The sequence below is a fragment of the Triturus cristatus genome, chromosome 5_2, assembly GCF_964204655.1.
Source record: "Triturus cristatus chromosome 5_2, aTriCri1.1, whole genome shotgun sequence".
Lineage (NCBI taxonomy): Eukaryota > Metazoa > Chordata > Amphibia > Caudata > Salamandridae > Triturus > Triturus cristatus.
In genome coordinates, this window is record NC_140588.1 from 1,092,750,993 (window position 1) to 1,092,778,466 (window position 27,474).

The window sequence follows — 27,474 nt, forward strand, 5'->3', positions numbered from 1 at the left end:
GCCGAAAAACACCGTTTGGCACCGAAGAAAACCACGCCCAGTTCGGCTCCGAAGTCATCGGGCTCGAAACCTGCACTCTCTGTGCCGATAAAGCATAAGCCCCTCGGCACCGACGCTCTGGCGCCGAAGACCGCCTCGGCACCGAAGAAATCGGAGACCCCGAAAAAGCATGGCATGGAGAAACCATCGAAGCCCTCGGCTCCGAAAACATCGGCACCGACAGACGATTCGGTGCCAGAACTATTTATGCCTGATCCTTATCAAAAAACTTTAGCAAAGGATCCAAAGACTGGTCATTTAACTTTGTCTTCCAAAAAAAGACATTTACACAAGCCAGATCCTCCTCCAACGCCAAAACGGAAGGACTCTGCCACATCCCCCTTCAGAGTACCCTCCCCACCACCTCCTCCACCTTCTCCACCTCCCATATCTCCACCACCTTTGCCTCACCGCTCTCCAACCCCATCTCCAGACCCTGATTATGGAGATCCAGATTATGACCCGGCAGACGCCCCAATAGACCCCACACCTCCAGGGACACCAGACCCATGGGAGGATTACCACAACCCCGATGTACCAGATGTGCCTCAGGATGACATTTATCCATCCAGGCCGTCTCCTCCAGAGGACTCCCTGGGGTTCCACCACTTAATACAGCGGGCGGCACACTACCATGGGGTAGAATTACATAGCGAGCCAGTTGAGGACGATTTCCTGCTGGACACTTTTGATATACAAGATAAGGCCTCAGCAATATTGCCCATGCTAAAAGGGGTAACCAAACATGCTGCAGAGGTGTTCAAGGACCCAGTCAGAGCTAGGGTACTAAACCCCAGGATAGAGAAAAAATATAAAGCAGCCCCCACAGATCCTGCATATATTAAAGGACCTGCTCCCTTGGACTCTTTGGTGGTATCCACAGCTAGGAAGCGGTCTAACTCTCAATCCTCAGGGGAGGCTCCCCCACCAGATAAGGAGTCAAAGCTCTTAGATGCGTCTGGTAAACGCACTGCCTCGCAGGCCGCAAATATGTGGCGCATTGCCAACACACAAGCTCTGCTTGCACGTTATGATAGAGCACATTACGATGAACTGGAGGCTATCATACAACACCTGCCAGACAAACATAAACACAGGGCTCAGGAGCTAATACAGGAGGGAAGCTCATCACCAATACCTCAAATAAATGTGCCCTCGACGCAGGAGACACAGCTTCTAGAGCGATAAACACCAGTGTTTTGCTTCGTCGTCATGCCTGGCTCAGAATCTCAGGGTTTAGGCCAGAAGTCCAGGCATCTATATTAAATCACCCCTTTGACCAACAACACCTATTTGGTCCAAAGGTGGACGCAGCATTGGAAAAAATGAAAAAGGACACGGATACGGCAAAGTCTATGGGGGCATTACAATCCCACACCCCTAGACGTTCATTTCGTCGTTCCTCCTTTCGGGGCACAGGCAGAGGCTACTCTGCCGATAGCGCCTCTACTTCCTACAAGTCCCCTCCTCAGACTACCTTCTCAAAGGGCTATCAAAGAGGTGGATATAGGGGAAACAGTAATAAAGGCAGGGGCAAAACCAACAACACCCGTTCTGCCACACCACCCGCCCAATGACTTTCCCTGCTTCCCCCAGACCATTCCACTCCAGTCGGGGGCAGGCTACAACATTTTCTTCAGACCTGGGAGACCATAACATCAGACAAATGGGTGACACAAATTGTTCAGTCAGGCTACTGTCTCGAACTAACATCTACCCCACCCAATATTCCACCCAGGCACCGTACAATGTCGCAAGAACACACCATACTGCTCAAACAGGAGGTGATCTCCCTCCTCCAAAAACAGGCTATAGAGCAGGTCCCCGTCAATCAGCAAAATCTAGGGATCTACTCTCTGTATTTTCTAATCCCAAAGAGAGACGAGACCCTACGGCCCATTCTAGACCTCCGGCCTCTAAATGCATACATACATTCGGACCATTTCCACATGGTCACCCTCCAACAAGTTCTCCCACTCCTCTGTCAGGGAGACTTTCTCACTACACTGGACTTAAAAGACGCATACTTTTATATTCCAATACACCCTTCTCACAGGAAGTACCTCAGGTTTGTGGTGGGCGGTCAGCATTACCAATTCAAGGTTTACCCCTTCGGGGTCACAACCGCACCAGGGGTGTTTACCAAATGCCTAGCGGTAGTAGCAGCTCACCTCAGAAGGCAACACATTCACGTCTTCCCTTACTTGGACGACTGGCTCATAAAAGCCGCGTCCTACGGCCAATGTATGCAACATACAAACAGCACCATCCAACTGCTCCACCGGCTAGGCTTCACGGTGAACCATCAAAAGTCCCACCTCATACCATCTCACACAAAGCAATATCTCGGGGCCACTATAGACACCTCCAAGGCTATAGCCTATCCCAATTCAGCCAGAATCGCAAGCATACAAGCCTTGCGCCAAACATTCACTCTTCAACACTCTCTCCCAGCACGAGTGTTTATGAAGCTAATAGGGATGATGGCATCTTGCATCTTCATAGTGCCTCATGCAAGACTCCACATGCGTCCACTCCAAGAGTGCCTAGCACGCCAGTGGAACCAGGCCCAGGGACAGCTGACGGATCTGGTGTTGGTGGACGGTCGCACCCATCGCTCTCTGCAGTGGTGGAACACCACAAACCTTTCCAAAGGGCGACCGTTCCTGGACCCGGTTCCTCAGGTGATTCTAACAACGGACGCATCGCTCTCCGGCTGGGGAGCGCATCTATTACACCTCACAGTGCAAGGTCTATGGACGCCACAACAGAAGTTACTCCACATCAACCATCTGGAGTTATTGGCGATCTTTCTAGCCCTGAAATCGTTTCAGAAACAAATTTCAGCCAAGGCAGTCCTAATTCGCACAGACAATATGACTGCAATGTATTATATTCAAAAACAGGGGGGGACACACTCTCCCCAGCTCTCCCGCTTAGCACAGAGCATATGGAGATGGGCAATTCCACAAAAAATCTTTCTCCTGGCACAGCACGTCCCAGGCATACAAAACACCATGGCAGATCTGCTCAGCAGACAAACGCAGCAAATGCACGAATGGGAACTGCATCCACAAGTTCTTCACCCATTCTTCCACAAGTGGGGGCATCCTCAGATAGACCTCTTCGCCACCCACGAAAACAAAAAATGCCCAAGCTTCGCCGCCAGATACCCACACCCATTGTCCAAAGGCAATGCGATATGGATGAACTGGTCAGGCAAATTTGCATACGCCTTTCCACCTCTCCCGCTAATTCCGTTAGTGGTAAGGAAGCTACAGCAGCACTCCCTCACGCTCATTCTGGTAGCTCCAACATGGGCCAAGCAGCCGTGGTACACCACACTGCTACAGCTATCGGTAGTACCACATCAAAAACTGCACCTGTCCCCATGCCGCCTAACACAGAACCATGGAGAAATCAGGCACCCGGACCCAGCTCAGCTCAACCTTGCGATCTGGCTCCTGAAATCTTAGAATTTGGATACCTTAACCTTCCCCCTGATTGCATGAACATTATCAAGGAAGCCAGACGTCCTACCACTCGAGCATGCTATGCCGCAAAGTGGAAGAGATTTTTTGTTTACTGCCGTAACAATACAATCAACCCTTTAGATGCATCCATACAGCACATCATATGCTATCTGCTCCATCTTCAAAGGTGTAACCTGGCATATTCATCCATACGTCTACACCTAGCAGCAATTGCTGCTTACCTACAAAACAGACAGCATTTATCACTGTTCAGAGTGCCCGCTATTAAAGCCTTTATGGAAGGCCTAAAACGAGTAATTCCACCCAGGGCACCACCTTCCCCTGTATGGAATCTAAACGTAGTTCTTAAACGGCTAATGGGTCCGCCTTTCGAACCAATGCATAAATGTGAGCTACAGTTCCTCACCTGAAAACAGCTTTCCTCATAGCTATCATTTCCCTTAGAAGGGTTAGTGAAATACAAGCGTTCACTATACAAGAACCCTTTTTGCAGATACATCACAGCAAGGTGATACTTCGTACAAACCCAAAATTTCTGCCCAAGGTCATTTCCCCCTTCCATCTTAATCAATCGGTGGAATTACCGGGTTTTTTCTCGCAACCTCAATCTGTTGCGGAAAGGGCTCTACATACACTTGATGTTAAAAGGGCTTTACTGTACTACATACAAAGAACGCAACCTTTCAGAAAGACTAAACAGTTGTTTGTCTCCTTCTCTCCACCTCATAAGGGCAACCCCATCTCAAAATCAGGGATAGCTAGGTGGATTGTAAAGTGCATACAGATTTGCTATCACAAAGCAAAAAGAACATTATCTGTTCCACCTAAAGCCCGCTCTACAAGAAAGATAGGGGCTTCTATGGCTTTTCTAGGGAACATACCCTTAGATGACATCTGCAAAGCAGCCACATGGTCAACTCCGCACACCTTCACAAAACATTACTGTGTAGACGTGCATTCCAAGCAACAAGCTAGTGTGGGCCAGGCTGTACTAAAGACACTATTTCAAACCGCTGCAACGGATACCGGTGGTCGCCACTAGGGCTGGGTACTGCTATATAATCTATGCAAAAGTGTACAATCTGCAGCTCATATGCCTCGAACGGAATATGCTACTTACCAGTATGCATCTGTTCTTGGCATGTAGAGCTGCAGATCTGTACACGCCTACCCGCCTCCCCGGCTACCTGTATCCGTTCCAGTCTATCTTATTTAGATACAACACACATGGGTTTCTTTACTATTATCACTACGCCCCATCTTTTCCCTGCTGGCGAAAAACAATCTGAGGATGGAGCCGAAGCCCATGCGCAGTACGGACCGAAGGAGGAGTCACCGAACTCGTGACTTCCAAAGACTGTCCAAGAAGAAAAACAAACTGCAAACATCCGGGCCCAACACCAGATAGCGATCTATGCAAAAGTGTACAGATCTGCAGCTCTACATGCCAAGAACAGATGCATACTGGTAAGTAGCATATTCCTTTCAGATGTTATACGATTTTTGAAGAATATTTAGAAAGTGCAGAAATCAACACTTAGAAGAAATTTCAGAGAAAAACAGTCAATGGTTTCCTATGGAAGAAAAATGAGTTAAAGGTAAGTATAGTTGTGGGTACTTTTCAGAGTCAGTGCTGGGCACCAAGATCCAGCACTGGGAGCTCACCTAAGAGCAGGTGAGTAAATTCGTTTTTGTCACTCGGCTGATTTTTGGTGATTATTTGAAGATTTGAAAAGTCCACACTTAAAAGAAATTTCAGGAAAAAGCCAGTCAATGTTACCCTATGAGGAAAATAGAGTTTGCGGTTTAAGGGTAAGTACTCGACTGGCAGAGTTGAGGTTCTGGGCACAGACTCAGTGGTCTCCGAGGGTCAGGTAGGTATAGTTGTTTCACCCTCAGCGACTCTAGGGCGGCCGGGTGCAGAGAGAGTTAGGCCCAATGTTATCCTATGAGGGATAGGGGGGCCTTGTTTAGTGGCTGCTGTCTGGCAAGCCACGCGGCTGTGGGAGCTGGGCTCCTGGTCACTTAGGGCAAGTGGGGAAGTAGGTTAGAGTAGAGTTTTCACGGCCAGGGCCACTCGGGCGGCTGGGTGCAGGGTGCTTTTGAGCCTTCGGGCGCTCAATTGATTTCTATGGGAAATCTCCGGTTTGGAAAAAGACTGCAGGCTCGGGGACGAGGACTCTTCAGGTGCCACCACTACTTCGAGAGGTAAGTTTGTTTAGTTGGAGGATAGGTAGGTACCCCGGGATTGGACACAGAGGGCCGTGGGGCGACGGGTGCAGGGGTGCCTTTTGGTGCCGGGAAATCTTACCCTCTGTTGATCGCGGTTGGGGTGGCACCTTGTTCTGAGGCTGCAGGCTTCTTCAGGATTGTCGAGGGGGGTCCTTGGGTGCCGGACTCTGGGTCACAGTCGCCGTGGGGTCGTCCTCGTGGGTTTAGTTCACTCCGGCACCAGGCAGGCTGGGTGGGTGCAGAGTGGGCTGGGATCGCGGTTCCGGGCTGCTGCCAGGGGTGAAAGGTAGGTTCTGAGTAGAGCCTCTACTCATGGGAGTCCCAGGGGATCAGAGTTCAAAGGTAGCCAGGTCCTCCGGGGTTTCTGAGGTTGCTGGCCACAAGAGATGCCGGGTTTGGAGCAGGAGCAGGTTCGAGGTCGACAGGCCGGTAGGGCTGGGGCCAAAGCAGTTGGTGTCTCCCTCTCCTTCACAGCTGCAGGGCAGGTCTTCGTTTCTTCTCGCTCTTCTTGTAGTTTCGGAATCTGGAATCTGGGGAAGGAAGGTTCATGGTGCCCCTAAATACTAGATTTAAGGGCGTTACAGGTAGGTGAAGGCCAGGGACCAATGGGTCATTGTCCTGGGGTGGGTACACCCCCTATCCTGCCTCTCTCCTGTGGGAGGGGGGCAGTAGCCTAATCCTGATAGGGTAGGGCCTCCCATCTTCAAGATGGCGAGAGCCCGGAGATGTGCTTCACCTCGCCTCCCCCACCTTAGGGGTGGGGTGGGCAGGCTGGCACATCCCCTGTCCTTGTATGGGGTTTCCGACCAAGCTTCCCGCCAGAGTGGGGTGTTGCAGTGGCCTGGGGAAACTCCTAGAGGCGGCAGGCCTTTGAAGCTTTCCTTTGCTCATCCTGGGGGAGGAGATCTATCACCTCACCCAGGATGTGCATTGTTGCAGGCCCGGGAGAGCAGGGGCTCTCCCACCCAGGGGTCCAGCAATGTGTCTGCTGTGTGGCAGCCTGGGCAACCTCAGAGCAGATGTGGATTGTAGGTTAGTTGTAAGGGGGCATCTCTAAGATGCCCTCTGGGGTGCTTGGTACAGTAAATCCCACACTGGCATCAGTGTGGGTTTAATGTGCTGAGAAGTTTGATACCAAACTTCCCAGTCTTCAGTGTTGCCATTATGGTGCTGTGGAGCTCGTGTTTGACTAGCTCTCAGCACCATGTACTTTTAAATGGCAGCACTGCACTTACAGTGCCCGGGAATGGACCTGGGTACTGTAGGGGCACAGGGCTCCTGCTCCTGTGCCCACACCATGGGCATAAGGCACCCAGCCAGAGGGGTGGCTGACATATGCCTTGGCAGTGTAGGTGAGGGGCATGGCACACAGAGATGTGTGCCATGTCGACTCTTTGTTTTGTCCTGCACCCAGACACTCAGCCTGCAAAGGCAGTGTGTGTGTGTAAGGGTACAGGGCCTGTAAGGGTGGCACAATGAGTGCTGCAGCCCCTAGGGGCCTTCCCTGGTCACAAGGCCCTGGGTACCTAGGGTACCATATACCAGGGGCTGACATGTGGCCAGGGTTTGCCAATTTGGAGTTTGTGTTTTAAGGAAGGAACATAGGCCCTGGGCACCTGATTGGCAGGAGTCCAGGGTACACTCAGTCAAAGTACATTCAGCAATTTAGCAAAAAGTGTGGGCATACCATGCAAGAAAAATGGCACTTTCTCACAGATGCCCTAATGGGATCTGAAATGTTTTCCGTCAGTGTGCCAGAGTATTTTTTGTGTAGGTGACATAAATATCCTAAAGAATGCTTTATATATATTTTCTGTAATTGTGCTTCACTTTCTCTGGCTTCAAAATGGTTAATTGTGTTGTGCATTTTTTTAGGATTCAGGAAATATTCCAGAAGCAATTGCTTCATACCGCACTGCTCTTAAACTGAAGCCAGACTTCCCAGATGCCTATTGCAATTTAGCACACTGCTTGCAGGTGAGTGGTATTTGCATATGCTCCTGGGCGGGGACATACATACTCAAACATGTAACATTGGATATATTCTTTGGTTTATAACTAAAGTATTTCTGAAGTCTTTCTTTTAGTCTGGGACAAAGGAGTGCAATATAAAGGACGGTGGCATGTTATATATGTTTAAGAAAAAAAGTCTATTGACTGCCGTTAGGATTGAATTAGATTCTTTTATGGGGTTTTGAAGGAAGTTGAATCAATGGACTCTAAAGGTGTAATTTTGTTTGAGGGGGAATGCCGTTGCTAGTTACATATGTGCAGTAATGATTGTAAATGCAAGATGCATTACACCTATGTGGTTGAAGTCATTCATTAATGCAAGTTTGGGTAGGGACATTTGAAAGCTTTTTTTCTGCCAGTTCCTTTATACCATGTGGCAGGAAATTGAAGGTATCACACATGGCACGCCCTCCATGACAATAGCAGCATGTTCATAGAGGAAAGAGGACAAACCATTCACCAGGTGTAGAAAGCTGGCTCCCTGTATAGTATACCCAAAAAGAGGTATGCTGTTTGTGAGAAAGTGCCCTCTTTCTGCATGATTGCCCCCACTTTTTGCTTTGCTGAACTGCTGTTGTACTTTGAGTGTGCGCTGGGCTCCTGCCAATCAGGTACCCAGGGCCTTTGTTCTTTCCCTAAAACTGCATTGGAGACCAAACCAACTTGGCACTCTCTGGGCACAGACCAGCCCCTGGTAATTGGTACCACAGGTACCCAGGGCACTGTGACCAAGGAAGGCCTCTTAAGGGCAGCAGCACTTATTGTGCCACCCTCAGAGGCCCTGTACCATTACACTCACACACTGCCTTTGCAGGCTGCGTGTTTTGGGGCAGAGCAAACTGGAGTCGACATGGCACCCTTCCCTGTGTGCCATGCCTACAACCCACTGCCCTGGCATAAGTCAGCCACCCCTCTAGCTGGGTGCACTATACCAGTGGTGAGGGGACAGGTGCATGAGCCCTGTACCCCTATAGTGTCTCAACCAATTCTTAGACATTGCAAGCACAGTAATGCCATAGAGTATGTGGTGCTGGTTGTTCGTCTTTACGAACTCCACAGCACCATATGGCTTTCCTGAAAACTGGGAAGTTTGGTATCACCCACACTGATGCCAGTGGGATTTAATGAAAAATGCACTCAGAGGACTTCTTAGAGTTGCTCCCTGAAAAACGACCCAGCTCGTGTGTCCAGGCTGAGTGGCTGCTCCCCAGCTGCCACCACCAGACATGTTTCTGGACCCCTGGGTCGAGAGCCTGCTGCTCTTGGGGACCTGAAACATGCACATCCTGGGACGAGGTGCAAAGCCACCTCTCGCAGGATGGGCAGGGTCCACAAAAGGGACGCTTGAAAGGCTTGCAGCCTTTGAGCTTCCCCAGACATTTTGCTGCTTCCAGCAACTGGTCTCCACTGGTTTGGACCTCACTTAAGGTGGGAGAACCGGCAGGAAAACCAAATAAGGAAGAGAGGTATGCCCACCTTTGCCAACCCCACCCCTCAGGTGGGAGAGGTGAGGTGAAGCACAAATCAGTCCTCGCCATCTTGCTGATGGGGGGTGGGGGGGGGCAGCCAACCACAGTGAGGCATGTCTTCTTCCCACTGGAGTATGGCATAATAGGGGGTGTACCCACCCCAAGGATTGGGAACCATTGGTACCAACATTTACTTACAACACCCTTAAATCTAGTATTTAGGGGCAACCCTGAACCTTACCTCCGCAGACAAGAAACGACCAAAAGAGAAGGACCGAAAAAGCTGTGCTGAACTAAAAGGACACCCACTAACTTGGCCACGTCCCTACCGGCTTGTTCGCACCTCGAACCTGCTCCAAAAAAATCCTGTTGTGTCCTGCAGCCAGCAGCCTTCAAGAAACCGAAGGACCTGCCCTGTCTTCCAAACCCAAGACTTTGTCTCCTGTAAGCACCTATTTGCTCGCCCTTACTCTGGCCAAAACCGCAAGTCTGCACCACTCTTCACCAGACACCCACGGCCTGAGTTAGTGTCCCAACACGAGGAGGTCTCCCCGGCGATCCTGAGATCTGGTGCTCTATGACCTGCCTCGAATCTTTAATCGATGCCTGCAGCCCCTTTCTGGAGGTTCCCCCCTACACCCGACGTCCCTTTGCCTTGGGTGGCTCAACTGACGGTGTCCCAGCATCCTCAGACATCCCAACTTACCTCTCCAACCGATAGTCTTCTCCAGAAGATCTTTGTCCCCAAGCCTGCAGTGTATGTTGCAAACAGGGCACCAAACGCCAAAAAAAGCACCCTGTACTTAGCCGCTGCTGTGGGTGTACTTTGGGTGCTAACTCTGATTGCCTTTTGGCTTGTGCCTAACCCCAGGAGCTTTGCTCCCACAACCTTATGGCCTGTTGGTGAGCAGCCACCAACAGAAGGCCCCCCTTCCCCCATTTGATAACATTGGGCCTAAGCACTCTGCACCCGGCTGCCGTAGTGCCGCTGAGGGTGCTTTGAGAGTGCATCCTCGACCCTGGGGGAACCCTGGTTCTAACTCCGAATACCAACTCTCACAAATAAGTATTTAACTGCCAACCGTTAACTTCATTTACTTCCATAGGATTGCATTTACTGTTTTTCCTTAAATTGTAAGTGTGGATTTGATTTGTATGAAACATTGAAAAACTGCAAATGTACTAAAAGTGGATTACTTACCTTTTTGTCTAAGAAATGTCTGTGTGATATCTAGTCATATCTCACTGATTAGCAAAAGTAATTTAAAGAGTAATCTAAAGTAACGTGCACAGTAATCTTTAAAGTAACTAAAAAGAAATCTTACTGTTGACTTAACTGTAATTCAACCAACTGCATTTGAACCTGCATTCAACTGTAAATCACTGCATAAGATTTTGCAAAGTATTATTTCACTTACCTGCACCATGCTTGGCTTGGTTCAAGAAATAAAATAAATGTTTGATACAAATTGGTCTGAGTTCAGCCTTTGCGTGAGTGACATAATTTCTTGCCTGAGCGTGTACATGTAGGAAGCTGGCTCTGTATATACTATACCTAAATGAGTAATAGTGTGAACAGAGGCCAGTGGAACCCCAAGGGTAGGCGGAGGTAAAAGTAGATTGCACCTTATTGTATATTTGTATGCGAGCAGTAAGGCAGTATCGGACGGTAGTGTTAAGCATTTGTTGTTCACACTCAATCGGCAAATGATGCCACACACTCAAAGACTGAACTCAGACCAATTTTGTTTGTATACAAATATTATTTTATCTCAAGAACCAAGCCAGGCCTGGCACAGATGAGTGAAATAAATACTTTTCAAAATATTATGCAGTGTTTACAAGCGAATGCAGGGTCAAATGCAGTGGTTTGAAATACAGGTAAGTCCAGGTTTTGCAATTACTGTACAGATTACCTTTTTGTTACTTTTTAAATTACTTTTCAAGTTACTTTTTCTAATCAGTATGTTATGCCTAAATATCACACTGGGACATTAACTAGAGAAAAGGTATTTGCACAATTATTTTTCAGGTTTCCATACAAATAAACTCCACACTTGAAACATTTTACAGAGAACAGTCAATATGTTCCTATGGAGAGAAATGAAGTTAACGGTTACCAGGTAAGTACTCGGTCTTTGGGGTTGAGTTTCTGGGCTAAGAACAAGGGTTCCCTTAGGGTCAAGAATTTACTCTAGTTACTCCCTCAGCGGCACTAGGGCGGCAGGGTGCTGAGGCCCAGTGTTATCCAATGGGGGATAGGTGGCCTCTGTTTGGTGGCTGCTTACAAGCAGGCCACAAGGTTGTGGAAGGAAAGCTCCTGGTGTTAGGCTCAGGGCAAAGGGGGATTCGGTATAGCACACAGTGCACCCGCAGGGGCGGCTGGGTGTAGGGTGGTTTGGCGTCTGGTGCCCTGTTGCTTGCAATGGGGGTTCTCCGGTTTCAACAAAGACTGCAGGCTCGGGGACGAAGATCTTCTGGAGGTGACCACTGGTTGGGAGGCCTGGGGATGCTGGGACACCGTCGGTTCGGCCACCCAAGGCCGCGGGGCTTCGGATGCAGGGGTGTCGGTGGGATCCTCCAGAAAGAGGCTGCAGGCTTCGCTGGGACATGAGGGGTAGGTCAGATCACCAGATCTTGGGTCAGAATCGCCGTGGAGACCTCCTCGTGGTGTTGGGCCACTCGAACCGTGGGCGACGGGTGCAGAGTGGTGCATACTCGCTGATTTTGCCAGCGCTGGAGTCCATGGGTGAACATGTCCAGTGTTCACGGGAGACAGTCTCTTCCTTAGGCGGCCGGGCAGGTCCTTGGGGTTCTTGAGGTTGCTGGTTGCAGAACACACCAGAGGTTTATTTCTGCAGGTTCGAAGTAGGGACAGGCGGTAGGCTGGGACCAAGTCAGTGGACGTCGCTCTCTTCGTAGCTTAGGCACGGCTGTTCAATCCTTCTTTTCTTGTTGTTGCTTGCCTGAGGCGGCAAGGTTCAGGGGTGTCCCTAAATACTAGATTAAGGGGGGTTCCAGGTAAGTGAAAGGTTGGGACCAATGGGTCCCCTCCTTGGGGTGGGTACACCTGCTGTTCGAGGCATGTGGGCTGCTGAATTCATATCTGTGCATAGATCGCCGCCTAGTGTTGGGTCCGGATGTTTGCATGTTGTTGTCCTGGAAGAGTCTTCGAAGTATCCTGAGATAGGTGACTCCTCCCCTGGACCACAGTGCGCATGGGCATCCTCTCCATCCTCAGATTGTTTTTTTCCGCCATTGGGTTCGGATGTGCTTATCTTGACTCAAGTTAGGGAAAACTTTTTTTCAGGCCAAAAGGCCTTTAGTTCGCGTCGGTACTGTTCCCGATCGGTATCGACAGTTACTTGTTAGTTTACTGACTTAACAAAACCAACTTTTTCGCATCTTATCCGACCATCGACCCCACATCGACCATGGAATTGAGGACACCATTCAAGCGGTGTCCTGTTTGCAATGCGAAATATCCCCATGTTGACGTCCACCCGGTGTGCAACAAATGCCTTTCACCGGATCACGACGAATCCACATGTATGGCCTGTAGGAAGGTGGATATCTGACTATGGTTACCCCCAACTTTTTGCCTAGTGTCTAGCTGGTTTTTCGACTTAGTTGGCCTGAGATCCTGCCATTCAGGGTCTCAGGCTGTCTGCTCTCTCTTTAAAATGGACTCCATGTACCCTAGGTACATAACCAATTGGTAAGGATCACCTTATTGGACCCTGTACAGTGTACCCTAGGTACCCAGGGCATAGGTGTACCCTAGGCCTCCCAGGGGCTGCAGCATGTATTATGCCACCCCTGGTCTGGCCTTCCAATCAGACACAACTGGCTGATCACTCAGCTGGGGCAAGGTCGTGTAATCACCCCTTGCTTAGATATAGTATACCTATATCTACCCTTATATATAGACACATGTGTACCTATCAGCCACTCCTATGGCAGGCCTTAACAATCCTGGAGGCAGAGTGCTTGGTAACATGTGAGATGGTGCTCTAGCATGAGCTGAGCCTGTCTACAGCTTTCGGAACCATGTCCTTATAGCTGTTCTATGATATAGCCTACCATATACTCTTAAAGTGCCTTATAATCTTAAACGGTTATGGTAACTATGGTTGGGCTGTATCAAAACATGTCGTGTAAGGTGTCTAACACTTTGGAATAATACCCCCATACCATTTCTGGTGATGAGGATATTATTCCTCCCTTCTAGAGGGAGAGACATGTTAAAATCCTACTTTACTGTTAATCTCTAACCAAAGCCTCAGCATCACAAAATGGATGCTGCTGCCACAGACACAAGTCTGACCTCCTGCTGCTGGGAGTGATCCCAGCCAGGGAGGCCTGGACAATAGGGTTCCTGCTTGGGGAGGTGCTAGCACCTCCCCAGACAGCCTTTAGTGTATTGGGGCAGGGTGGGCTGAAAGGAATGAGACATGCCTGGGGCACACAAGGTGCTCCTTGCATAGTCCAGTTCAAACCGGTGCTGGGGCACTCCAGCCCCAGCTCTGGCGCGAAACTGGACAAAGGGAAGTGGGTGTAACCACCCCTCCCAGGTCCCACCCATAAGGCGTGACCTAGCAGGTAGCCCCAGCCCCCCAGATTAGTATAAGAGTGGGAGCTGGGCCTCAAGACTTTAGATTATCCTGAACCTGCAACTTGAACAGAAACTCTGGACCTTCGACATTCGACGAAAGAAGAAGACTGAAGAATCTCCCTTGTGGCCAAGGAGTGGCTACCCTGGGCAACCAGGCACCATCAAGAGACTACCCTTTGCTTTGCGACCGTTCTACGAGGAACCGACTGCAGAGCCTGACCAGAGCCTTGACTTCCAGACTTCTCCGACCCTCATCCACCTCTCCAGCCGAGCTGAGATCCGTGGAGGCGACGAGCGACGTGGGACCGGCTACCTGGGAAAAGTGGCTAGTAACTTACAGCGCAGCTTCTGAGGTACCCTCAAAGTTGTGCACCGGGGATTGAGAAGCCCCAACCCCAAGCACCATCTGCACCGAAGACCAGCCCCCCACACTCCTCGAGTCCTGCGTGGGGCCCTTCAGCATTTTCCTGCTTGCCGCGTCTGTCCGGTTGCTTGCCCGCTGGCTAGTGGCCTTTGTGACGACGCTCCCTGAAATCTTCTGCGCTGGTTTGGCTCCTCCAGACTGGCTCCCGCTTCTCTGCAAAGAAGAAGCACCCCAGACCTTCCTGGTCTGCACCAGAAGCAAGTCCTCCGTTCTTCGTGGGTTCCGCTTGCCAAGGCTTGGTGAGTCCTAGTCCAACTTCGACGCCGCCGACAGCAAGAGCCTTCGTGGGACAGCTCGCCTCCTGGTCCGGGTCGTCCTCGACGCTTCCTGGTCCTCCTGGCTGCAGCGACAAGCTTCACCTTCACCTGCAACTCTTCACGACATCGCCTGGTTCCTTCCTGGTTCCACGTGGTCACTGGCTAGTGACCTTGACTCTGTCCCCTCTGCTTGCAGGTCTCCTCTCCTCTTGATCCCAGCCTTGGGATCCACCGGACACTTCCACCTGACTGCCTGTCAGCATCTTTCTTCAGGCATCCATAGTCAACGACGAAAACGACGCATCTTCACCCCTATGCACCCGCAGCCTGTGGGCTAGGTAACTTGGGTACTCCGGTGCTCATCAGGATAGTGACTGTCCTAGTGTCTAGTTTTCAAGTCTCGACTTCCTAGCTACTCCGGAAGTGCCCTAAATCTATCTAATTCTAAACTGTACTATTGCTAGTGACTTTTACGCATTACGCGTGAGTTTCCACTCTGCACACGAGTCCCGTGGGCCTTCCACTTCCTAACCTTTGGTAGTATAGTGTAGCCCCAGCGATTCCCTAGGCCTAGGCCTATTCTATTTCCGTGACAGTGGTTCTTATACCACTTACTTAGTATATGGTTTGCGTGGCCCCTAGGGCCTAACTGTATTACTTACCTGTGTGGCTTACTGTATGCTTAAATAAGACTGTGTTGTACTTACCTCTAATCTCATAAAGAGTGCTGAGGGTTTACTTAGAATAAATACACTTTATTTTATATATATATCTGTTGTGGTGTCCTTTCATTTGGTATTCAAGGGATTATATATGGTATCACAGCTGGCTTCACATGCCATTCAGAGTTTAGCCTAAGACTGCTCTTGTCCATGCTACCACTAGGATAGCTGGTCTATAAGGTTGACTTTACAACCAATCACCATAAGGGTATTTGGACTGATATAAGGTGTACACTAGAACTAGTGACATCATACATCAGGCCAACTTCTCACATGGCCTGTGCCCGATTCCGATCCAAAAAGACTCTCCGGAATCGACGAGCAGCGAGACTTGAAGCGCAGCAAGCGGCACCGGCCCCAACCAACATCTTCAGCGCCGACGACGAAGATGTGGAAGGCGTGGAGAACCTACCCTCCAGCCCCGCTTCCGAACACGATTCCGGATCGGAAGACATCGAAGAACAACTCTTTCACAGAGATGAAGCCGACACCGAGGTAGGAGACTACGATGAGACCTTAGGGGCCGAAGAAAGTAGCTCCGGTGACGAGCAAGGCCTACCCGTACAGACGGTGGATATCCCAGTGCGTCAGTCTATGGCTCCGGTCGAGGGATCGCCTTCGGGCCTTACTCAAGACCTATACCGCATTTCTTCGGCCCCGCCCTCGGGCCCGGCCTCGGACATTCAGCGACAGCCATTAGTACCCAAAACGACTGGTTTCCCTTCCTCGAAACCGAAACCAAAAGTCGTGTCGGTTCCACAGAAACTGAAAGTGACACTGGTCGGATCGGAGCCCAATACACCTTCGACGCCAGCCAAACCCGTCGGCACCGACCGCACCAAACCGGACTTCGGTGCCGAACTCGCAGCAGCCGACGTTGGCGCCGACACACGGAAAAAGGCCATCGGTACCGCCAAACCGCCTCGGCACCCGGCACCGAAACCATCGGCTCCAGCCACGAAGGTCAAAATGGCCGCTGCGTCGCACACCGCTTCGAAAGCAGCACCTAAGGCCCAATCATCGACGCCGTCGACTGCTACTACCTCTCCTCGGCTCGATGACCCCGTGGCCCCGAAGAAGTCCACGCCTGCCTCTACAGAACCGCTCGGCGCCAAAGAACCGTCGGCGTTCCAGGTGCGACAAGTTGCTGCGTCCTTGCAACGCATCAAAGAAAAGGCTGCCCTCCAGGACACGTCAGGCTCCGAGCCGAACAAAGCTCAGAAAGCTTCTCCAGCACCACCCCATATCACTTTTGGCCTGCCGCCATCCACGGCGCCCAAAATGTTTGAAATAAGAACACGTGTCACCCAAACTAGGATCACACCTGCCGAACGCTCTCCTACGGAGACGTCACCGTCCCACATCATCGATGCCGACACCGGCAGAATTATGCTCCACAAGCGGAGAATATCTTCCGAACACGCTTTGGACTCCTACCGGATCCCGCTAAAGAAAAAGCTGCCAGCGGATTCGGAACCAATTCTTTACGAACGTCTCCATACCTCTTACCCAGATCCACAGTCCTTCTCTCCGACACACTCCGAAACCGACGTTTTGGAGGACTATATGGGTGACGACGTCCCCTACCCAAGAGAGATGGACCCTGAAGGCCAACAGGACCCTGACCAGGCTTGGGATGACCCTGTGGACACGGGTGCACCTCTGGATACACAGGACACGCAGCTATATGGCGCAAAAACGTCTCCCACAGAGGACACTGCCGCATTCAACGCCCTAATTGAACGTGCTGCGGCCAATCATGGTGTGCAACTCCACTGACACCATCGAGGACGATTTTCTAATGGATACTTTCGCATCCTCAGAAAGGAACATCAAAACTCTACCCATGTTGAAAGGTGTCCTCAAACCAGCAAAGGACATTTTCAAAGAACCCACCAGGGCAAGAGTAATAAACCCCAGGATCGACAAGAAATATAGGTCGGCGCCCGGGGACCCTACGTACATTAGAGGCCAGTTGCCTCTGGACTCCATCGTAGTCGCTAATGCTCGCAAACGGGCGCACTCGCAGACAACTGGGGATGCTCCTCCCCCGGACAAAGAGTCCAAGGTGCTAGAGACCTCCGGCAAACGGGTTGCAGCCCAGGCGGCTAACATATGGCGTATTGCCAATACCCAGGCGCTCCTAGCTCGCTACGATCGCGCACACTATGACACATTAGAAACCCTACTCCAACATCTCCCAGACCAATACAAAGAGGGAGCAGAGATCCTCATCAGGGAGGGACAACTCCTCACAAACGCATCCATTAAGTGTGCACTGGATGCCGCAGATACAGCCGCCAGAGCAATAAACACCAGCGTCATGTTACGACGACACGCCTGGTTACGAATCTCCGGATTCAAACCTGAGGTTCAAAATAACATTCTCAATCAACCAGTCAACCCCGACTACTTATTCGGACCAGAGGTTGACACTACCCTAGAAAAAATAAAAAAGGACACGGACACTGCAAAGTCCATGGGGGCTCTCCAAACGCAGACCTTTCGGAGTGGCTCCTTTCGCCGCCCCGGACATAGAGGAGCAGGTAGAGGACAGGGGTCACAGCAAACCTACAACAAGGGCAACACACAAAGTACCTACGATAAAAACACCAGGGGTGGATATCGTGGCTCCAGCACAAAGGGCAGAGGACGCGGATACGGCAATACCAGGTCCTCCCCCAAGAACAAACAGTGACGCCCTCTCCCTCCCTCCCGACCACATAACACCTGTCGGGGGGAGGCTACAAAGGTTCCTGTCCACGTGGAACTCCATCACCACGGACAGGTGGGTCAAAGATATTATCAAACACGGTTACTGCCTAGAATTAACCTCCACTCCACCCACAATACCGCCAAAACACCGTCCTATGTCCTCAGAGCACTTAGCGCTATTACAGCAGGAAGCGCTAAGTATGCTGAGAAAAGGCGCAATAGAGGTCGTACCCGTCCACGAGCAAGGTTCGGGGGTGTACTCCCTGTACTTCTTAATACCAAAAAAGGACGGGTCACTCAGACCTATACTAGACCTGAGACCCCTCAACCGCTACATTCTCTCAGAGCATTTCCACATGCTCACCCTACAACAAGTCCTCCCGCTGCTCAAACAGGGAGACTTCCTAGCCACGCTAGACTTCAAAGATGCGTATTTCCACATACCCATACACCCGTCACACAAAAAATATCTCCGGTTCACCATTCAGGGGCAGCACTATCAATTCAAAGTCCTCCCCTTCGGAGTGACAACAGCACCCAGAGTTTTCACAAAGTGCCTAGCTACCGTGGCTGCACATCTACGAAGGCAACACATTCACGTCTACCCTTACCTGGACGACTGGCTTGTTCAGGCAAAGTCAGCCCAGCAATGTGCCAGCCACATGTCCCGCACCATTCACCTTCTTCACAGTCTGGGATTCTCACTAAATTACCCGAAATCACATCTCCAACCCGCACACGTACAACAGTACCTAGGTGCGACCATAGACACTCTGGCAGCCACAGCTCAGCCAAATTTAGTGAGGATCAACAGCATGCAAATGCTGATTTCCAAGTTCAAACCCAAACACTCCCTTCCTGCGCGAGTGTTCATGCAGTTGATAGGCATGATGGCCTCCTGCATTTTCAGAGTCCCACACGCGAGACTACATATGCGCCCGCTTCAGGAGTGCTTAGCACGTCAATGGAATCAGGCTCACGGGCAACTAAAGGACCTAGTGTTGGTGAGCGGTCGGGCATACATCTCTCTGCATTGGTGGAATCCACAAAACCTTTGCAAGGGCCGACCGTTCCAAGAGCCTGTTCCACAAATAATACTGACAGCGGACGCGTCTCTCCAGGGATGGGGAGCCCATGTACTCAATTACACAGTGCAGGGACTATGGACTACACAACAGAAGAAGATGCACATCAACCTTCTGGAACTGATGGCACTCTTCCTGGCTATGAAAGCATTCAAAGTACACCTGTGCAACAAGGTCGTGTTGATCCGGACGGACAACATGACTGCCATGTACTACATACAGAAGCAGGGAGGAACACTCTCCACAGTTCTCATATCTGGCTCAGAGCATGTGGAAGTGGGCCATTCAGAGGAACATATTCCTCATGGCGGAACACCTCCCCGGCAAGGACAACCAGATGGCGGATCTGCTCAGCAGACACAGCCACCAGATGCACGAATGGGAGCTACACCCGTCAGTACTCCAACCGTACTTCCAACAGTGGGGTCATCCAGAGATAGACCTATTCGCCACAAGCGAAAACGCAAAATGCCAAAGCTTTGCCGCCAGGTTCCCACATCCACAGTCGCAGGGCAATGCGATATGGATGAACTGGTCCGGCAGATTTGCGTACGCTTTTCCCCCAGCGCCGTTGATACCGCTGGTGGCACGCAAACTGCGACAACACTCGCCGACACTCATCCTGGTTGCTCCAACATGGGTACGCCAGCCATGGTACACCACCTTTCTGGAACTTTCCGTGGTGCCGCATCAACGGCTGCGGATCAAACCCGCGCATTTAACGCAGAACCATGGAGAAATTCAGCACCCAGATCTGCAACAGCTGAACCTGGCGATCTGGCTCCTGAAGTCCTAGAGTTTGGCTACCTAAACCTGCCACCGGACTGTATGGAGATCATTAAGGAAGCTAGGAGACCCACTACCAGAGCTTGCTATGCAGCCAAATGGAAGAGGTTTGTCATTTATTGCAATAACATTAACCCGCTAGACGCATCCATTCAAAACATAATCTGTTACCTCTTACACCTATACCGATGCAATCTGGCCTACACCTCAATACGTATCCATTTAACCGCAATAGCAGCCTATCTCCAAAACAGGCAGCACCTCTCTTTATTCAGAGTGCCTGCCATCAAAGCCTTCTTGGAGGGACTTAAACGAGTAATTCCCCCAAGACACCCACCAGCGCCAGTGTGGAACCTCAACTTGGTCCTCACCCGACTGATGGGTCCACCCTTCGAACCTCTCCACTCATGTGAGCTTCAATTCCTCACCTGGAAAGTAGCTTTCCTAGTGGCAATCACTTCGTTGAGAAGAGTTAGTGAACTCCAGGCACTAACCATTCAAGAGCCATTCATACAGGTTCACGCAAACAGGGTCGTACTACGTACCAACCCCAAATTCATGCCTAAAGTTATATCGCAGTTCCACATGAATCAAACGATTGAACTGCCTATTTTCTTTCAGAATCCACAAAATGTCGCTGAAAGAATGCTCCATACACTAGATGTTAAAAGAGCCCTCATGTACTATATAGACAGAACTAAAAACTTTAGGAAGACAAAACAACTTTTCGTTGCCTTTTCCCCACAACACAAAGGCAACGCCATCTCCAAAGCAGGTATAGCCAGATGGATCGTTAAATGTATTCAAATTTGCTATCAAAAGGCTAAACGCACATTAACGATTCCCCCACGAGCCCACTCAACACTTAAGTTAGGGGCCTCCATGGCTTTCCTGGGAAACATTCCTTTACATGAGATATGTAGAGCAGCCACATGGTCCACTATACATACATTTACCAAACACTATTGTGTAGATGTACACTCAAAACAGCAGGCAGCTGTAGGACAGGCTGTTCTCAAAACTCTTTTTCAGACCGCTGCAGCTGACACTGGTAGCCGCTGCTAATGGGAGGTACTGCTATGTATTCTATGCACAGATATGAATTCAGCAGCCCACATGCCTCGAACTGAATATGCTACTTACCAGTATGCATCTGTTCTTGGCGTGTAGGGCTGCTGACATTCATATCGCCCACCCTCTTCCCCGGCGCCTGTAGCAGCTGCAGCTCTCAGAATTACTGTATAGCATGGTCATCACTTTCTGTATCTACTCCATCACTGCCACAATGGCGAAAAACAATCTGAGGATGGAGAGGATGCCCATGCGCACTGTGGTCCAGGGGAGGAGTCACCTATCTCCGGATACTTCGAAGACTCTTCGAGGACAACAACGTGCAAACATCCGGACCCAACACTAGGCGGCGATCTATGCACAGATATGAATGTCAGCAGCCCTACATGCCAAGAACAGATGCATACTGGTAAGTAGCATATTCAATTATGCCCCCCCCAAGTGGACTCCGCTTGGCTGGGTCCCCCATCAGCAAGATGGCGGGGGACTGAGTTGTGCTTGACCATACCTCTCCCACCTGAGGGGTGGGGTTGGCAAAGGTGGACACACCTCCCTTCCGCACTTGGTTTTCCCGTTGGTTATCCTGCCCAAAGTGGGGTTCAGGACCGGTGGGGACCAATTGCTGGAAGCAGCAAAAGTCCTGGGGAAGCCCAGAAACGCGGCAAGCATTTGAAGCTTCCCCTTCGTGCTGCCCATCCTGGCGGAGGAGGCTTGGCTCCTCGTCCCAGGATGTGCATTGTTTCAGGTCCCCAAGAGCAGCAGGCTCTTGACCCAGGGGTCCAGAAACGTGTCTAGTGGTGGCAGCTGGGGAGCAGCCACTCAGCCTGGACACCAGTAATGGGTCATTTTTCAGGGGGCATCTCTAAGATGCCCTCTGTGTGCATTTATCATTAAATCCCACACTGACCTCAGTGTGGGTTTAATGTGTTGAGAAGTTTGATACCAAATTTCCCAGTTTTCAGTAAAGCCATTATGGTACTATGGAGCTCGTAATGACAAACTCCCCGCACCACATATTCTTAATGGCATTACTGCACTTACAATGTCCACGCATTGGCTTTGACACTGTAGGGGCACAGGGCTCATGCACCTGTACCCTCACTACTGGTATAGTGCACCCAGCTAGAGGGGTGGCTGATCTATGCCTGGTCAGTGGGTTGTAGGCATGGCACACAGGGATGTGTGCCATGTCGACTCTTCACTTTGTTCTGCACCAAAACACGCAGCCTGCAAATGCAGTAAGTGAGTGTAATGGTACAGGACCTCTTAGGGTGGCACAAAAGTGCTGCAGCCCTTAGAAGCCTTCCCTGGCCACAGTGTCCTGGATACCTGTGGTACCATTTACCAGGGGCTGGTCTGTGCCCAGAGAGTGCCAATGGGTTTGGTCTTCAATGCAGTTTTAGGGAAAGAACACATGCCCTGTGTACCTGATTGGCAGGAGCCCAGGGCGCACTCAACCAAATTACTTAAGCAATTCAGCAAAAAGTGGGGGCATACCATGCAAGAAAGAGGGCACTTTTGCACAGTTGTGTATTACACTTTGAGGTCACTCCACACCATAGTATACCCAGTTTCCTCACAAGCATAATTAACATACAACCTGAAAGTGGATTTAATTTTTTTGTTTTCCAATAAGCCATTTTTCTTGTTTAAAATTGACGGTAGGTGGTAATCTCTATTGTACTTCTTGGGGTGGGTTCTTCCATCCTTTAAAGCAGTGTTGCACAAGATTCCTTTCCTGCCGAATGTTCTGACTTTCTTTCATTGTTTTATGTGCACTTCTGTGTTGGATTTTGGCACTAAGTTTTGTTTGTTCCTTTAGATTGTATGCGATTGGACTGATTATGATGAACGAATGAAGAAGCTGGTCAGTATTGTTGCTGACCAGTTGGAGAAGAACCGACTGCCGTCGGTCCATCCGCACCACAGCATGCTCTACCCACTTTCTCATGCGTTCCGAAAGGCCATTGCAGAAAGACATGGAAACCTGTGTTTGGACAAGGTAACATCTGAGCGTACAAAGGTATACTTTAACAAGAGGCACCTGCTTAACTGCACAGTACCTAGGCATGCAAACATTTCTTCAGATGCTATCCAAACCGCGTCTTGTGTAAGTAGAGTAATAATGACATAAAATGTCTTAATAGGCCTGCAGCTAGTACGGGTGAACTGTTTATTGCTGGTATGATTTTCACAGATCCCCTGCTAGAGTTATGCAGCAAATATTGGAATTTGCTGAATAATGCTATATCTTAGTCTGTTAGTCTATTCTGTTACACTCCTAACTGCAGAATCTTCACCTTTTAAATAACCCTTCATGCTTCAGACTCGATCCCGTGCATCTTCAGCTGTACACCTACGTGGTGGCAGGCGACTCGGGCGGATCAGTTCTCCAGTATTGGGGTATCTTTCATAGATTCACATGCTTGAATATTCCCCGTCGTCGGAGTGGGAGTCCCACGGTAAATAATATAGCAATATATATATATATGTGATCAAGGCTCGGAGGAGCCGAAACGTTATGGCGGCAGAAAGGCACAAAATAAAATAATCAGCACAGAACTTTGGTCCGTGTCCGTTTATGCTGTGACGGCGTGGAGTGGTGTTCGCAGCAACTTTACGGATCTGCTTATATATATATATATATATATATATATATATATATATATATATATATATATATATATATATATATATATATATATATATATATATATATATATATATATATATATATATATATATATATATATATATATATATATATATATATATATATATATATATATATATATATATATATATATATATATATATATATATATATATATATATATATATATATATATATATATATATATATATATATATATATATATATATATATATATATATATATATATATATATATATATATATATATATATATATATATATATATATATATATATATTCATATAAAAACAGAGATATAAGTAGGTGATAAACATCAAGAATGTCCCTATATGAAATCTCCATAGAGATACATGAAGAGAGAGAAAAGACATTCACAGTCTATCTCTGTCATTATGTTGGTCCAAACTACAGCCAATCAGGCGTTGTGAGAAAGTGGCTCTGTATATACTGTTCCCTAATAGGTACAGGGTGTACAGAGTCCACAGTCCCCCAGAGGCTGATAGAGGTCAAAGTTAGGTATGACCTTACTCTCAAAAGTGGTAGCTTGGTCGAGCAGTAAGGCAGTACCAGAGGACAGTGTAAAGCATTTGTTGTACACACTCAGTCAGCAAATGGTTTCACACACTCAATAACTGAACTCTAGGCCAATGGTTTATATATATAAAATATATGCTTGTTTTATTTTTAGAACCACAAAGGGGGTAAAAATATACTTTCTCAGAATGAGAGGTTGAACATAAATACTTTTGTTTCAAGCAATAAATTTGTGTAAACAGTCACAGTTGGTTGCCATAAACAATCCTATTTCCTAAACATAACAATGCATTGAGCTCAATGGTAAATTCAGGTTATTTGTAATAAATTACTTTTTAGATTACTGTTGGAATTCCAGGTCTGGCTCCTAGAACCAGCCTGGGGTCAGTATTCAGAATCAAGTGATGAAAGTCAACTTAATAACTGTAATGATTTTTAAATAATATTTAGCTATTTCAAAAGTTGGCACTTAGAAAATATTTCACAGAAAACATTCAATGGACCTCTATGGCAAGAAATTCAAATTGCAGGTAGAGTACTTTATCGTTACTTTAGTAATCCAGGACTGGGTGCCTAGACCCAGGTCTGGGGTCCTTATCAAAAGCAGGTAAGTAATTTCGTTTGCAGAAATGGTACGATTTTTAAAGAATATTTCAAATTTGCAAAAGTAGACACTTAGAAGAAATTTCACAGAAAAGCAGACAATGGTTTCCTATGGGAGAAAAATGAGTTAGAGGTAAGTAAAGTTGTGAACACTTTTCAGAGTCAGGGCTGGGCACCAAGATCCAGCACTGGGAGCTCACCTAGGAGCAGGTGAGTAAATTCGTTTTTGTCACTTGGCTGATTTTTGGTGAATTTTTGCAGTTTTGAAAAGTTCACACTTAGAAGATTTTTGAAGAAAAAGCCAGTCAATGTTACCCTATGAGGAAAATGAAGTTAGCGGTTTAAGGGTAAGTACTCGACTGGCAGAGTTGAAATTCCGGGCATGGACTCAGGGGTCCCCCAGTGTCAGGTAGGTACAGTTGGTTCACCCTCAGCGGTTTCAGGACGGCCGGGTGCAGAGAGAGTTAGGCCCAATGTTATCCTATGAGGGATAGGGGGGCCTTGGTTGGTGGCTGCTGTCTGGCAAGCCACGCGGCTGTGGGAGCTGGGCTCCTGGTCACTTACTCAGGGCAAGTGGGGAAGTAGGTTAGTGTAGAGAGGGCACTGCCAGGGCCACTCGGGCGGCTGGGTGCAGGGTGCTTTTGAGCCCTCGGGCGCTCAATGGAAATCAATGGGAATGTTCCGGTTTGGAAAAAGGCTGCAGGCTCGGGGACGAGGAGGTTTCAGGTGCCACCACCACTTCGAGAGGTAAGTTGGGTAGTTGTAGATTAGGTGGGTACCCCGGGATTGGGCACAGGGGGTCGCAGGGCGCCGGGTGCAGGGGTGCCTTTTGACGTCGGGAATCTTACCCTCTGGTTGATCGCGGCTGGGGTGGCACTTGGTTCTGAGGCTGCAGGCTTCTTCCGGGATGTCGAGGGGGGTCCTTGGGTGCCGGACTCTGGGTCACAGTCGCCGTGGGGTCGTCCTCTGGGTCTTTGTCCACTCCGGCACTGGCCAGGCTTGGCTGGTGCAGAGTGTGTTGGGTCCGCGGTCCCGGGCTGGTGCCAGGGATAGCAAATAGGTTTCTTGAGTAGAGCCTCTACTCGTGGGAGTCCCAGGGGCTTAGAGCTAAAAGGTAGCCAGGTCCTCCGGGGGTTGGTGAGGTTGCTGGCCACGTGGGATGCCGCGCTGGTGCAGGTTCGAGAGTCGACAGGCCGGTAGGGCTGGGGCCAAAGCAGTTGGTGTCTTCTTCTCTTTTTAGCAGCTGCAGGGCAGGTCTTTGTTCTTCTTGCTCTTCTTGTCGTTTTCTATATGGGATCTGGGGAAGGAAGGTTCAGGGGGCCCCTAAATACTAGATTTAGGGGCGTTACAGGTAGGTGAAGGCCAGGGACCAATGGGTCCTTGTCCTGGGGTGGGTACACCCCCTATCCTGCCTCTCTCCTGTGGGAGGAGGGCAGTAGCCTAATCCTGATAGGGTAGGGCCTCCCATCTTCAAGATGGCGAGAGCCCGGAGATGTGCTTCACCTCGCCTCCCCCACCTGAGGGGTGGGGTGGGCAGGCTGGCACATCCCCTGTCCTTGTATGGGGTTTCCGGCCAAGCTTCCTGCCAGAGTGGGGGGTTGCAGTGGCCTGGGGAAACTCCAACTGGCGGCATGCCTTTGAAGCTTCCCTTTGCTCATCCTGGGGGAGGAGATTTCTCACCTCACCCAGGATGTGCATTGTTGCAGGCCCGGGAGAGCAGGGGCTCTCCCACCCAGGGGTCCAGCAACGTGTCTGCTGTGTGGCAGCCTGGGCAGCCTCAGAGCAGACGTGGATTGTAGGTTAGCTGTAAGGGGGCATCTCTAAGATGCCCTCTGGGGTGCTTAGTACATTAAATCCCACACTGGCATCAGTGTGGGTTTAATGTGCTGAGAAGTTTGATACCAAACTTCCCAGTCTTCAGTGTTGCCATTATGGTGCTGTGGAGTTCGTGTTTGACGAGCTCTCAGCACCATGTACTTGTAAAAGGCAGCACTGTACTTACAGTGCCCAGGAATGGACCTGGGTACTGTAGGGGCACAGGGCTCCTGCTCCTGTGCCCACACCATAGGCATAAGGCACCCAGCCAGAGGGGTGGCTGACATATGCCTTGGCAGTATAGGTAATGGGCATGGCACACAGAGATGTGTGCCATGTCGACTCTTTGTTTTGTCCTGCACCCAGACACTCAGCCTGCAAAGGCAGTGTGTGTGGGTAAGGGTACAGGGCCTCTAAGGGTGGCACAATGAGTGCTGCAGCCCTTAGAGGCCTTCCCTGGTCACAAGGCCCTGGGTACCTAGGGTACCATTTACCAGGGGCTGACATGTGGCCAGGGTTTGCCAATTGGGAGTTTGTGTGTTTTAAGGAAGGAACATAGGCCCTGGGCACCTGATTGGCAGGAGCCCAGGGCACAACAAGGAAAAGTGCATCAGCTATTAGGCAAAAAAAGGGGGGGTTACTGCAACAGAAACCCACTTTCTCACACAAGCCCCCCCCAGCCCAAAGGCCAGGAGACTTCTGCCAAAGCTGGGAGAGTCTACCTAGTCTTTCAGGCGAGGAAGAGTTGGGGAAGTGGTTTGAAAGTTGCAGGGCCTACTCTGCCTTACATCCTTCTGCCTAGGTCAGTCCCTTTGGGGAGCTGGCCTGTCTTATTAGTTTCAGGACCTAACTCCCAAGGCTCCTCTCCTTGTCTTTTACTGTCCTGGTCCCATCTTTCTATTTTGGGTCTAGAGGTGTATACCT

General features: G+C 49.6%; 1 protein-coding gene across 4 annotated transcripts in view; it reads left to right on the forward strand.

Moving 5' to 3' along the window:
• Positions 1–27,474, forward strand: part of OGT (O-linked N-acetylglucosamine (GlcNAc) transferase) — a 668,897-nt gene that overhangs the window by 246,052 nt on the left and 395,371 nt on the right. For 2 of the 4 annotated variants that reach the window (XM_085608464.1, XM_085608462.1), the window contains exons 11-12: positions 7,641–7,742; positions 22,745–22,945. In XM_085608464.1, the coding sequence (XP_085464590.1) occupies positions 7,641–7,742; positions 22,745–22,945 (303 nt within the window). The remainder of the gene's footprint in view (positions 1–7,640; positions 7,743–22,744; positions 22,946–27,474) is intronic. The other 2 variants (XM_085608465.1, XM_085608463.1) reach the window with 1 other exon arrangement.